Source organism: Salvelinus namaycush, chromosome 13 (assembly GCF_016432855.1).
Source record: "Salvelinus namaycush isolate Seneca chromosome 13, SaNama_1.0, whole genome shotgun sequence".
NCBI lineage: Eukaryota > Metazoa > Chordata > Actinopteri > Salmoniformes > Salmonidae > Salvelinus > Salvelinus namaycush.
Genome location: NC_052319.1, coordinates 17,741,470 through 17,754,970, shown reverse-complemented (window position 1 = coordinate 17,754,970; position 13,501 = coordinate 17,741,470). Strand labels below are relative to the sequence as shown.

The 13,501-nt window shown below is 43.2% G+C and overlaps 1 protein-coding gene across 1 annotated transcript in view; it reads left to right on the top strand.

Moving 5' to 3' along the window:
• The window catches only part of rab3gap1 (RAB3 GTPase activating protein subunit 1), a 43,349-nt gene extending 32,487 nt beyond the window's left edge, over positions 1 to 10,862 (top strand). The window contains exons 22-24 of the mRNA XM_039006870.1: positions 98 to 213; positions 5,546 to 5,648; positions 9,406 to 10,862. Of these exons, the coding sequence (XP_038862798.1) occupies positions 98 to 213; positions 5,546 to 5,648; positions 9,406 to 9,651 (465 nt within the window). The 3' untranslated portion in view covers positions 9,652 to 10,862. The remainder of the gene's footprint in view (positions 1 to 97; positions 214 to 5,545; positions 5,649 to 9,405) is intronic.
• The last annotated feature ends 2,639 nt before the right edge of the window (positions 10,863 to 13,501 follow it).

Genomic DNA, 13,501 nt, shown 5'->3' with positions numbered 1-13,501 from the left:
CATTGGTTGGACTGCAAGGTAGCCACAGTATACTTTTTTTCTACCCCCAATTCATCCACCCTAGTAACTGTGTCTATGTGTCTGTCTCCTTCAACAGGACGTGATTACCCAGCTGATAGCAGTGGAGACGGTCATTGCCCGCTCCCGCTCTCTGAAGGCCAAGTTTGGCATCGGGAAGGCAGAGCAGGGCGACAACGCAGAGGATCTGGAGAGGTACAGTAGGACAAAAGCCGCACGCCCTGAAATAATAAGGATATATTCCATTTAGCAGACACTTTTATCCAAAGCGACTTAGGCATGCATACATTCCTGGCATTGCAAGCACTCTGCGCTACCAGAAGTAATTTAATGTTAACCAGTAGGGCCAGATAGATCTGCGGAGATACAAAAATACCTATGGAGTTAAATGAAATCAATCCAACTGCTTCAAACCTATCTATTTCTATGCAGGTCTATTTCTATTGAGATAAAATCTCTTTTGCAAGTGAGACCAATCGAAACCATGAATAGCTTAAGTGTTATCGATTCGGTTTTCAGACAGTGCTCTTAACTTCCCTGTAGATTCTCTCCAGCCCTACTCCTGATGAAACCAGCAGGCACATTTTAACCAACCCTCCATGCCACTACTCCTCCTTCCCCTCTGTTGTTCTTTTGTCCTCTCAAATCAAATAACATTTTATTCATCACCTGCTTTGTAAACAACAGACGTAGGCTAACAGTGAAATGCTTCCTTACGGGCCCTTCCCAACAATGCAGAGAGAAAGAAAATAATAGAAAAGTAATAACACTTTTGAGGGAGAGGTTGTTGTCCTCGCAACACCCTGCCAGGTCTCTGACGACCTCCTTATAGGGCAGGGGTTCCCAAACTCTCGCGACCCCAACCATAGGCTGTTAATGACAAAAAATCTTCACATGGTTGGGGTCGTGAGAATTTTCAGATATCAAAATGGGGTCATGGGCTAAACAAGTTTGAGAACCCCTCGTCTATAAGGAGGTCGTCAGAGACCTGGCAGGGTGGTGCGAGGACAACAACCTCTCCCTCACCGTCAGCTAGACAAAGGAAATGGAGGGCCAAGCACGCCCCCATTCACATCGACAGGGCAGTAGTGGAGCTGGTCGAGAGCTTCAAGTTCCTCGTATCCACATCACTAAGGATCTATCATGGTCCACACACATCAACACAGTCGTGAAGAGGGCACGATAATGCCTCTTCCCCCTCAAGAGGCTGAAAAGATTGGGCATGGCCCCTTAGATCCTCAAAACGTACTACAGCTGCGCTATTGAGAGCATCTTGACTGGCTACATCACCGCTTGGTATGACAACTGCTTGGCATCCGACCGCAAGACGCTACAGAGGGTAGCGCGTACGGACCAGTACATCACTGGGGCCGAGCTCCCTGCCATCCAGGACCTCTATACCAGGCGGTGTCCGAGGGAGTCCCTAAAATTTGTCATTAACAGCCTATGTTAACTTTTTACTTTTATTTGGGGCTGTTGCAGTCAATTGAAAAACATTTCTAACATTCTGATTGTCTTAACTCACCATCACATACTTTGAATGTGGGGCTATGACAGTCAATTGCAAATTAGTCTGACATAATGTCTTATCTCACCACCGCTAATGAGATGGGTATGCTTGATGCATGTCGCGTCGGAGCTTCTCAAAGTCAGGAGTCGTAGTCGACAGTGTGCAACTCATCTCTGCTGTCACATCCAACCTGGATCGATTTTTGGTTTTAATGCAAACGAGAGCACTCAGTCCAGCTTCACACAGATTTGAGCTGGCGAAGGGTACTAGGAGTTTTATGGTGCTTTCAAGATAACTGGGAACTCTGAAAAATTAGAGGTCAAATCATGACGTCAGTGATCTTCAGGTCGGAATGTCGGAGCTCTAGAAAGAGGCCCAAGTTGGATGACCGTTCAAAAGGATTTTTCCCAGTCAGAGATAGTTTTTTTCCCTTGTTCCCAGTTGTCCTTAATGCACTGAAGTCAGAAGTCTGAGATTTCTGAGTTCCCAGTTCACTTACTGATGCTGTTTTCTGTTAGAAACATGCTCAGCTATGGGAAGGCTCTCCAGTAAGTAAGACCTTTGTAAGACTCTCCAATAAGAATTCTTTCCTCTGAATCCACTGATGCATTGACGCATCTATAGAATGTTTTTTTTATTTCCCCAGCATGCTTGCTTTCAGTTTCTCAAAGATGTCTATTGCATAGGCAAGGTGACATTTTATTTTACTTTACACAGAAAGTTGTCTTTTTTTTCTTTTCTTTTTTACATCCATTGTGAATGACAGAAGTTCCTCTGTCAATGTGAAAATCTTTTCAACCCTCCCCCTTACTAACCACCAATCCTCAGTGTGAAATAGAACATTGTCATGCTCTGATCCCATATCACATAGTTTTGTGAACAGGCCTGCGTGCAGGGGATATGGTTTGATGTAGTTTACCATTGAAGTTACCTGCTGCAGTATATCTCAGTTCTGTGCTCAGCTCTTTTGCCGCCAGTTTCTCTCGGTGTATCATACAATGCTTCCATATGGCAGAGGGAGACGCATTCATAACTAGAGTGCAGAGGCCTGCCTGCCGTCCCGCCATAGATGGAGCCCCATCTGTGCAAAAGCCCACCATTCGATCTCATGGAATCTGTTTTTCGTCAATATAGCCACGCAGCACACTGAACATCCTCTGTGCCGTTTCATGCTCAGGAATCGTGAGACGGAACTATATGTCCTCGTGAATAGCAACCCCCGACGTACAAAAGTCAATTCATGGGCATCTCGGCCCTCACGGCTAACGTACATTTGGAGAGCATAAGCTAGGGAGTTTGAGTCATTCAGTTAGAGTTTTCTCTTGATTACTAGCAATAGCATCATTTCTTCATTTAGCAGTGTTATCTGACAAAGGTATTGATGCGAGTTTCTGTACTTCTCCCACCCCATACGTTGTTTTCACCATATCAATTGCGGCCAGTAATATCAAAGTCTCTGTAATAGTGTGTGGTTTCATAGCATAGCGGGCCTAGCAATTCACTGTGGGAATGATTCAAGTGCAACAGTCAAGTGCAGCCTTTTCAAATGATCTAAGGGCACTCTGGTAGAGTTGTATCTTTTTATATTTGAAAAATTTAGATTAAGGTTAACCACATTGCAATGATTTTGAGATACAACGTACTGAGTAAAGGGTCAGAATACTTATGTAAAAGTGATTATTTCAATTTTTTTGCAAAAATGTCTAAACCTGTTTTTGCTTTGTCGTTATGGATTATTGTGTGTTGATTGACAGGGCAAAAACATGTAATTAATTTTAGAGTAAGGCTGAAACGTAACAAAATGTGGTAAAAGTCAAGGGTTCTGAATACTTCCCGAATGCATATTATCTGATCAGAACATTTTGCTAGCATGTTATACATGCTAGTCTCCTTGACCTTCACTCGTGTAGTAACCTGGCCTACTCTTGACCAAAAACCTCTGACTTGTCTGATAATCAACCAATGTGAGTTTGTTTCACTGAATCTCTGTCTATATATTTGGTTAATTGATCTCTGGTTGGACAAGTGGAATTGGTAGCTTATTTATTAATTTGCTCATCTATCACTGATCAGAAACATTTAGCATGCAATAATGTACCCTAAATCAAGTGTATTATTTATCTATTGACTCACGTAGTAGCCTTATAGACCCCAGGTTATTTTTCTATTGTCCCAATCTCACTGAAACCCAAAATCCTGACTCCTGTCTCGCTTGAAAATTCCTAACCTTATTTTGTAATCCATAGGTTGCATTATCAAAGCATGTCTCGCCTATGCATGTCAAAATACCGCTATAAGATGTCTGCTCTGTCTCGTATTGCTGCCCATATGAGAGCTTCGGTAGAGAATGTGACCATCAAACGGTATGAGAGTAGATATGGATTTTAAAAAATGGATAAATAGAGTTGGTCCCTGTTAAGATGCCTTGATATTTAAACATTTCCCTCTCATCATCTCCCCGTTATTCATGAGCTGATCTGCTGTCTGTATAATCATCAACTTGACTTTGCCAAATAGGAGATATTCTGTCATTCGTTGGAGGTATCTAGCAAGCTTTCAACTTTGGTCATTTTACTTTTGTTTGACTGCCGTTACAAAGTTTGTATGATCCGACAACGCTATAGCCTACTCAGGGGGTCCGCTGTGTGTCAAGATACTGTAGCCTGGTTCAACTGTTGAAATGCGCTGAATTAATTGAGGAACATGATAACACTCTGAATTTATGAACAGCCTGTTTCTCAATTCACAACAATTTAATTGCCAATCAATTACTCTATCATTACTAAATATCAGTTTCACTTTCTGTGAAGTCTTTACATGGTGGCGCTGACAAGGTGGCGCAGCACCTCTCTTATTTGCGGAGAATCCTTGCTTAGTCACCATATCTTGGTTTTGAACGCTTTAAATGGGCACATTTTTGCTGTATTTCCCCGGACTCTCTGGTTAGATTAATTATTCCCGGTATTGAAACTGTCGATTTATGGCGAAAATCCCCATTGCCTACCCTCAACACCTGGGGGCGGACTGTCAGGATGTCCAGGATCCAGTTGCAGAGGGAAGTGTTCAGTCCCAGAGTCCTTAGCGTAGTGATGCGCTTGGAGGGCGCTATGGTGTTAAACGATGAGCTGTAGTCGATGAACAGCGTTCTCACATAGGTGTTCCTCTTGTCCAGATGGGAGAGGGCGGTGTGGAGTGCAATAGAGATTGTGTCATCTGTGGCTCTGTTGAGGCGGGATGTGAATTGGAGTGGGTACCTCTTGTGTACCTTCCATCCCGTCCTTCTCGCTTTATTAATATCACAAGCCGGCTCTTATTTCATCATACACCCTGCTCGGGGGGGGGGGCTTGAGTAGGAATGCTAATAAAGTTGGGCAAACACACGTACTGTGTTGTGTGCTATATTAAAACTCCACCACCCTCTCCCCAGGCACACACTCTGCTCAGATTGTAATAAGGGAGCATAGTATAGTGTTTGTGTGCGTGTGCCTATCTTGAGAGTGAATAAGTGAGTGTGTGTCTGGAGTATGTAGATCCATCTGTGTGTGTCTGTCTGTCTAGGGATTTACGTACAGTATCAGAGGTTCAGGTGCATTGAGAGAGAGAAACATAGATATACAGACAGACGGGGTTATATTAGGGAGGCCCCCAGTGTTAATTTGTCCCAGGGGCCTCTGATGGCCCAGGCAGTAGAACCAGGCAGAGCCAGACTAATTTTGAGGACACTCAGAGCTGGCCTGGAACACCATGCAGCCACTAACCTGTCCCTTTTCTCTCCAACAATGAATGGCCTGTCCTGTCTTGTATCTGAGATGCTGTGTCAGGGGAGAGGGATGCGTTCCAAAAGGCTGTAGTTTTCACATGTTGTGTACTGTAGCTAGTTTTACAACCCCTTCTCGTTATTCCGTTGGTAAAAGTATAATTGCATGTCTTTTAAATATAATATACCTGCATGTGTTTTCTGACTATGCTCCCCTGAAATGAACCTCTTCCCCCATCTCCTCTTCTTCTCGCTCTCAGGTTCGTGAGCTCTCTGCTGGAGGAGCCTGAGGTGTCTGTGATCGGAGCAGGGCGCGGCCCAGCCGGCAGCATCATCCACAAGCTGTTTGTCAGCGCTCAGAGGGTAAAGCACACCATCTCACACTGTCACCACCATCCAGAACACACACACACACACTTGTACAAACATACACACCATCTCACACTGGGGCCTTTCCTAAATCCTGGCATCACAGGATATCCCGCCACCACTATCGGCTCACCTGCTGTCTGTCCAATGGCCCAGGCAGAAGATGTTATGTTCCCCCTGACTGATTCCCCTCCTACAACCCCACCCTTCTTCCAGGCCCTGAGGGGCTCCTGGGCATGCTGCCTGAGTAACAAAAAGCATGCTGCTGCTGGACTCTGTTCTAATGTGTTCACTTATCACTACTTTCTTCTTGCCGCTTTATTAAACTGTTTAATTGCTTAAGTTAAGTCACTCTTCTTGCATATCACATAATGCAACTCATACCAAGTATGATAAAGACTTCTGTCAAAAAATGGCTTTGTGCAATCTGACAGACAAAGATCCATGCTCTGTAGTTTCCTCTGTTATGATTAGCAGAAGGACAATTAAACACATGTCTTGTTTTATTCAGTCTGATATGATTTGACAAACACCTGGACCAAATTACTGTCTATTCTGTGCTGCATGTCTTTCTGAGTATACTCCGACTGAATAGTCTGAGATGATCAGTTAAAAGGCACTTGCAATGACCTCTCGCATTGTGCTGTACAGTTGCACCTGTATTGGTTATGAAAGTAAGTGTATGCTTGGCTGTAACACATTGAAATACAAAGCCTGGTTTGGTCTTGGCACATCCAACGACGCATACATTTGTTTGTTCAATGTGAAAGTTAGTTAAAGCCAATAAATGTGTCTTCTTCCGGAGTTCATCAACAGATGCAGTCCCTGGTCCCAGATCTGTTCCTTAGAATAATTGCTAGTAAAATGCAAACAGGGAATGAATGCTTGTCTTGGCTCTCTCCCCTGTGCCTTGTGTTGGAGGATGAAACGGTGCGAAAAAATAGTTAGATTCCAGCAAACTCTCACTCCCTCAATCACTTTATTTATTTTTTTACCCAGCAAGATGTCGGAGTGTTAAATTACAGCCTGTGTTTTGCCAAGCTCTCGAAAGAAAGCTAGTAATTATCCCAAGCACATGTAAATCAGATGAAATCATCAGCCAATCAAATGAGGTGAGTTTCTTGGGAACGAGAGACAGAGAAGAATAGAAGGGAGGAGAGATGTCCTGCCCCTCATCTTACCCATGTTACCAGTACAAGACTAGAGTACTAGTTTGATTGTTGTCTGATTGCAATGCCGCTTGCTCTGGCTTGAGTGCGTATGCTTTGCATGTGATGCATTCGGTGGGATGAATGTCATGTCTTAAGCAAAACCTAAACCTCTTCTTAATCACCTGACTTTGTGTCAGTTTGTTGTTTGTTCTTCTGTTTCTTATTTTATGTTTTTTCGTTCTCTCCATCGTATTATGTGGGGTTTTTTGTCTCCTAATGCTGCTTGCCTCACCCATGTCAAGCTCGCTGACTACAGCAGTGATGAGGTAACCACTAGCAACCCTCCCTATCCCCCCTTTACACCCCTAGTTCACCCCCCCCACCCTAGCTGCCTCCACCCCCCCCAGTCCATCCATCCACCCCCCATGCCCCTCTCCACGATGACTTCTCCCTCTTTCTACCTGCAAGCAGTGCTGCCACTGAGGTTCAGGCTAGCTGAGGGAGGGATACAGACAAAGATTACAGTTATTTCTCTGGTAATGGAAGAGTGAACCGCTGCAATTTCCAGACCTCCATAACACAATGGAGAAGCACAGGGTTCCTAAAGCGATGCCACTTACCGTGTTTTTAACCTCCCCCTGACCTTTTTACCTAACCACCTTCTTCTTCTCCTTCTCCCTTCCATCTATTCTTCTAACCACCTATCTGTTAGTGTAGCTCTAATCAATTATTTTTGTTGTATGTCCATTTGCTCTCATTCTCTGATGATGGGTCTGCGTTGATAAACAAGTGTTTTCTGGTGGATGTGGAGGTTGGTTTATAATAGACTAGTTTTAGCCTGCTGGTCTAGTATGTATACTAAGGAGTGGTATGTCTCTATACACTGAGTGCACAAAACATTAGGAACACCTGCTCTTTTCATGACAGACTGACCAAGTGAATCCAGCTCAAAGCTATGATCCCTTATTGATGTCACTTGTTAAATCCACTTCAATCAGTGTAGATGAAGGGCGGAGACAAGGATTTTCAAGCCTTGAGACAATTGAGACATGGATTGTGTATGTGTGCCATTCAGAGGGTGAGTGGGGAAGTCAAAAGATTTAAGTGCCTTTTGAACGGGCTTTGATAGTAGGTGCCAAGCGCACCGATTCGTCAAGAACTACAAAGCTGCTAGGTTTTTCATGCTCAACAGTTTCCCATGTATATCAAGAATCCTACCTATTCTTCAGATATACTACATATTCTATCCACATAATGTCTAAACATGCCATCACATACATATATAATTATACTCCGGACTCCGACATTGCTCATCCTAATATTTCTATATTTCTTAATTCCATTCTTTTACTTTTAGATTTGTGTGTGTTAGATACTACTGCACTGTTGGAGCTAGTAACACAAGCATTTCGCTACACCCACAATAACATCTACTAAATATGTGGATGCGACCAATACGATTTGATTATGAATGGTCCACCACCCAAAGGACATCCAGCCAATTTGACACAACTGGGGGAAGCGTTGCTGTCAACAAGGGCCAGCATCCCTGTGGAACGCCTTCGACACCTTGTATAGTCCATGCCCTGACGAATTGAGGCTGTTCTGAGGGCAAAATGGGGTGCAACTCAATATTAGGAATTTGTTCCTAATGTTTTGTACACTCAGTGTATACATTACAGTAGGTTAGCGGTATCTTGCTGTTTAGTATGTACACAGGAGTGGTAGGTTGCTCTTTTCTGTCTGGTTAGTTATATACTAGTTTTAGCCTGCTAGTTTACTATGTAAGTATTGGAGGTTGCTGTGGTGTGTTTGATCCCTTTTGGCTTTAGATCTTAGCGTCACGTAGCTTTCTTGTGTTGCCATCCCTCCAGGGCTATGCTGTGCCCCACTGAAAACAAATGCATACATTGATCTGGAAGCACACACCGAATCGCTCCAATCCATTAAATGTGTTCTCCTTTCCTCGCCTTAGACAATAGTTTGGGAGATGTGGGAAGGCATTTGTTAATTTGTAATCAGCCTTCTAATTTATGTAATTTGTTCCTGCTCAGTAAAAATAGATTGTGTTAACATGCTGCTGTCGTCTTCCAGTCCAGCCGCTTTCACTTGCGCCAGGTCTGATCACTGTCGAGGTTGTTTCATTCCCCCCACGACTTAGAATATTAAGCGATAGAATGAGTTGTATGCATGTTTTTCTCAGTCTCGCGTGTCACACCCTGTTATACTCACATTGTAAAAGTGTAGTATGTGTTAAGGTTCTGCTTAGACTGCCTAAAAATGTATTGTGTTCTAGTTTCCACATTTTATTGGGCTTTTATAGAAAGTCTACTGTGTGTTGGGCCCTACATTCTCCATTTTGTGCCAACCTAAATGTTAGCCACTCAATTTTGTGCCAACCTGAATTTTAGCCACTTGCATTTAGACAGGCAGCCTAATTCTGGTCTTTTTTCCACTAATTGCTCTTTTGACCAATCCCATCAGATAATTTTCAGAGCTGATCTAATTGGTCAAAATACCAATTAGTGGTATTAGAATTGGTCTGTCTGTCTAAACGCAGCTGTTGACTCCTCCCATCTGTCTGCCTCGCCCCCCCACAGGCTGCCCTTTTGGCTCCATTGGATGAAGACACAGGACGTGGGGGTGGAGCTGATGACAAAAAGCCAATGGGAGGTGCCAGTGTGCCAGACTTCCCTCCCCCTGCAGGGCGTGAGATCCTGCTGCGTACGTGTGTCCCGCGGCCCGCGCCCTACTCCAAGGCCCTCCCCCAGCGTCTCTTCTGTGTCCTGATGAGAGAAGACTTCAGGCTGGCTGGGGCCTTCTCATCCGACACCTCCTTCTTCTGAGAGCGAGAGAGGGAGAGCGAGAGAAAGAAGGAAGGAAATGGAGAGAGAGAGAGAGGGGCTAGTCTGGAAGATGAACCAGGGAGTGTTGGTGGGAGGTCAGGAGGGCATTTGGGATCTCTGGTCAGTGACTCAATCAAGGCTGTGTGCATCTCATCATGGGTGGAGCTATGGGCGAGTCCATGGTTTGTTCCAAAGCCACATGACGGAAAGCTCCACCCATCTCGGGGCTGGCGCCATCTCAAATGTGTCCTGGGAGGATCGGAGAAACAGAACGGTGGGCTGGCAGGCAGCGCTTTCTTATGAAATCATCGCACTGTGCAACGACTCATGTCAGACTGTTCGTTGGTTCCCGGAGGGCTACCAACGACTATTTGTTGATTTAGACTATTCAGTTATTTGGGGTTTAAATGCAAAATAGACTGTATTCAACTGGGAACTGAGCTTACTATGACTGTTGTGTAGTAAAATAAATCTCTTGCTTTTTTGTTGCGTAGCTCTGACAAAAAATATACTAGGGGGAAATAAATGTACCCTTGTGTGAAAATATTTTTTTGGGGGGGGGGATAAGAATATTCCCCCTGACCTATCTCCCTGAGTGGTAATATATTAGGACGCTAAATAGCATAACATGTATTTTTCCCTGCCCCTTGATTGTGATCGTTTGTGGCTCTCCAGTGTTACCCAATCAGTCATTGGTTGAAGACCATCATCTCTTAGGCGCTCACAATGCTCTGTCTGTTCTGTAGCCCCAGACACTCTCACGCTGCCCATCGCGCTCGTACTGTATGCAGTAATTAGTTACCACTTCTTAAAGCATTTCTCACTATAATAATGCTTATTGATATACATGCAATCACCGTAGGTTTTCCCTTGTCACCTAAATATATTGAATCCTAGTTGAAAGTGCAATTACATATTCTATATTGTAAAGACGTAGCCTTACATATAGCAGCAGAGAGAAAGGTGTCCTAGTTAATGTTGTTAGTGCTGTTTCTATGAAGAAGGATGTTAAGTGCTGTTAATTGTTAAATTGCTGAGTAATTTTACTTAAGTCAATGCAGACAACTTTTCTACTTTGTCAGTAATTGACTGAGGGGGTGGATTCAAACTGTGGAGCTAGCCAAAGTCTGTACATGTCAAGTGGGTGTTGGTTGTAAATTTCTCCTAGTTTAGTCCTGTTACATTGGTAAAAAATAAACATTTTAATTCGACACTAAAATGTATAATATTGGTATCTGTTATTGGTATAACTATTTAACATTTTGTGCGCTTATTTTCTTAGTTGCGATTAATCATATTGTCTGAAAGCGTTCAAAATACACTGAAAACATCTCAAATACATAATCTACTGTATACAGCTAAAAACAACAATGCGATGTCAAAACAGGTTGACATTGAGGTAAAAGAAAGTGTGATTATCAATTTACCACATTTAGTTTAATGTTACTTTGGGCAAAATCAAGGTGTCAATATTCTTGTAATGCTTTTTGTATCAATCTTAAAGGGTAGGTAGCATAAACGTAACATACTATATAGATTTGCATTAGTGTACACAACAAAAGTCCCAATGCAAAGTTACACATCACTTTCCTAAAGTTTTTATTACATAAAACCGATCAGCAATCCGAATGTCATGTCAGAAAATGTTTTTACGGGTTGTGGTGTAATATGGAGGACCCGTCAAGCCAACCTATTCCCTATAATGTAAACTCCAACAGAGTTGCTTAACGTTACGTTAGCACTGAATAAGTCAGCCAGTTGTTATCAACACCTACCTTATAGCTACATTAAAGTTAACCAACGTTTTGGAAGTACATTACGCCATCTAACCAGTTATCAAAGAATGTTCGATATATGCAGTTAGCCAGCCAGCTAATGTTTGCTTTTAAGCCAACTTGCTATTAGCCTAGCCAACCACCAATGTTATGGTCGGCAAGCTAGAGCCCCAACTACTGGAGACCAGCTAGAACACAACTAACACAACTAAAACATAACCGCAAATAAAAGCAAAGGGCAAGCAGAGACTTACAGATTGATGACCGGGGCCCATCCGATGGTAGAGTGCAGGCCCATCTTTTTTTAAAGAGTGCAAGCTGAGAGCTACCAAATTGAGGGGGAGGCGGGAGCTTCACCGGACTGAGGAAGAGTCAGGGAAATCCAATAGCTATATAGCGAGAAAAATCCGAAATAGATCGATTCCAGACGTCAGTCAGCTTGGTGGAAGTTGGAAAAAGTTAGAAAAGTCCCGTAGCCAATTTCACAGCGAACATGAAAAAAGTTGACAAAACAAAAAGCAAAACAGACGAGGTACTACACAATTAGAGCAGGCAGGTAGGATTTTTCTCTTTCATTTTGAGCCCACAGCAAGAAGGCACCAGAGCCTGCCATGCTAACGGGTTCCCATTAGTTAACACAGCCACAAAGTCCATGAAGAGCTTGCGCTAGCTACCGAGCTAGCATACAAACTTGGTAGCACAGATTAGATCCTCCATATGACGTTGAGAAATAGCGCATTGTGGGTAGTTTAGAAGGTATCTGAATAAGTTAATAAATATGTAATAACCCAAAAACATAACTGTTTACTTTGAAGTAGCCAGATCGTGACTACAATAAAGTCTTTGACCACACTGTGTTGTTACATTGGTGAGTAAATACTCATATTTCCTACCCTTCAAATTACAGCTAAATACGTGCAAATTCAGAATTTGCAATTAATCACAGCAAATCTTTTGGCAGCACTAGTTCCCTTTCAGTCAGTACTCTCGGTACAACACATCACTATGGGAAGCTGAACTGAAGAACTTAGAATCACACCTGACAAGGCCAATGAAATCACCAAATTTGGTGATAAACAAAGCAACTCAAACAACATTGAAATTGCAGGAATTATGTACTTTTTCTGTTTACATCTCCCGTTTGGCATGTCGCTTGTGATGCAATTCACAATGTAACAGGGTTGGTTATGTTTCCACTTGCCTCTAAAGAAATGTGTATTTGATGTTCAAGCATTCTTATTGGTTAGTTCAACTCTGATGACAATAAGGGGTGTTGTGATTGGCCCCACTTGCAGATAGGGGGAGATCGTGAACGTCAGGTCTTCCCAGTATGAAAATGTGATGCAAGGGGTAGGTCACGTTCTGAATACTGTTTTCTATTTTACAATGTGTACAAGTTTGCTGTACGTTACTGATTTTATACATGTGTGGGTATATGGTACCTGTTAGGGATTGAGGGGCTTTCTGGGATGTGCTTTGGCATATGATTGCTGTAAATAATTGTGTTAGCTAGCATACACCGCAATGTAACAGTATAACTTTAAACCGTCCCCTCGCCCCGACACGGGCGCGAACCAGGGACCCTCTGCACACATCAACAACTGACACCCACGAAGCGTCGTTACCCATCGCTCCACAAAAGCCGCGGCCCTTGCAGAGCAAGGGGCAACACTACTAATAGGTTTCAGAGCAAGTGACGTAACTGATTGAAACGCTACTAGCGCGTACCCGCTAACTAGCTAGCCATTTCACATCCGTTACAACAGCAGCACATGACAACTGCATAAGAGTATTGAATGAACCGCCCCCCTTTTGTTCCATGCTTGTTGAAGATCTAGCTAGCCAGTAACTAGCTAACACTAGACACAGATGAAAGGGGAGACATATAAGTATCTTTGCCATATAATTATTATTATTATTTGACCCTGCTGGTCATCTATGAACATTTGAACATCTTGGCCATGTTCTGTTATAATCTCTACCCGGCTCAGCCAGAAGAGGCCTGGTTCCTCTCTAGATTTCTTCATACACTTAGGTTGCAGTCATTAAAACTTGTTTTTCAACCACTCCACAAA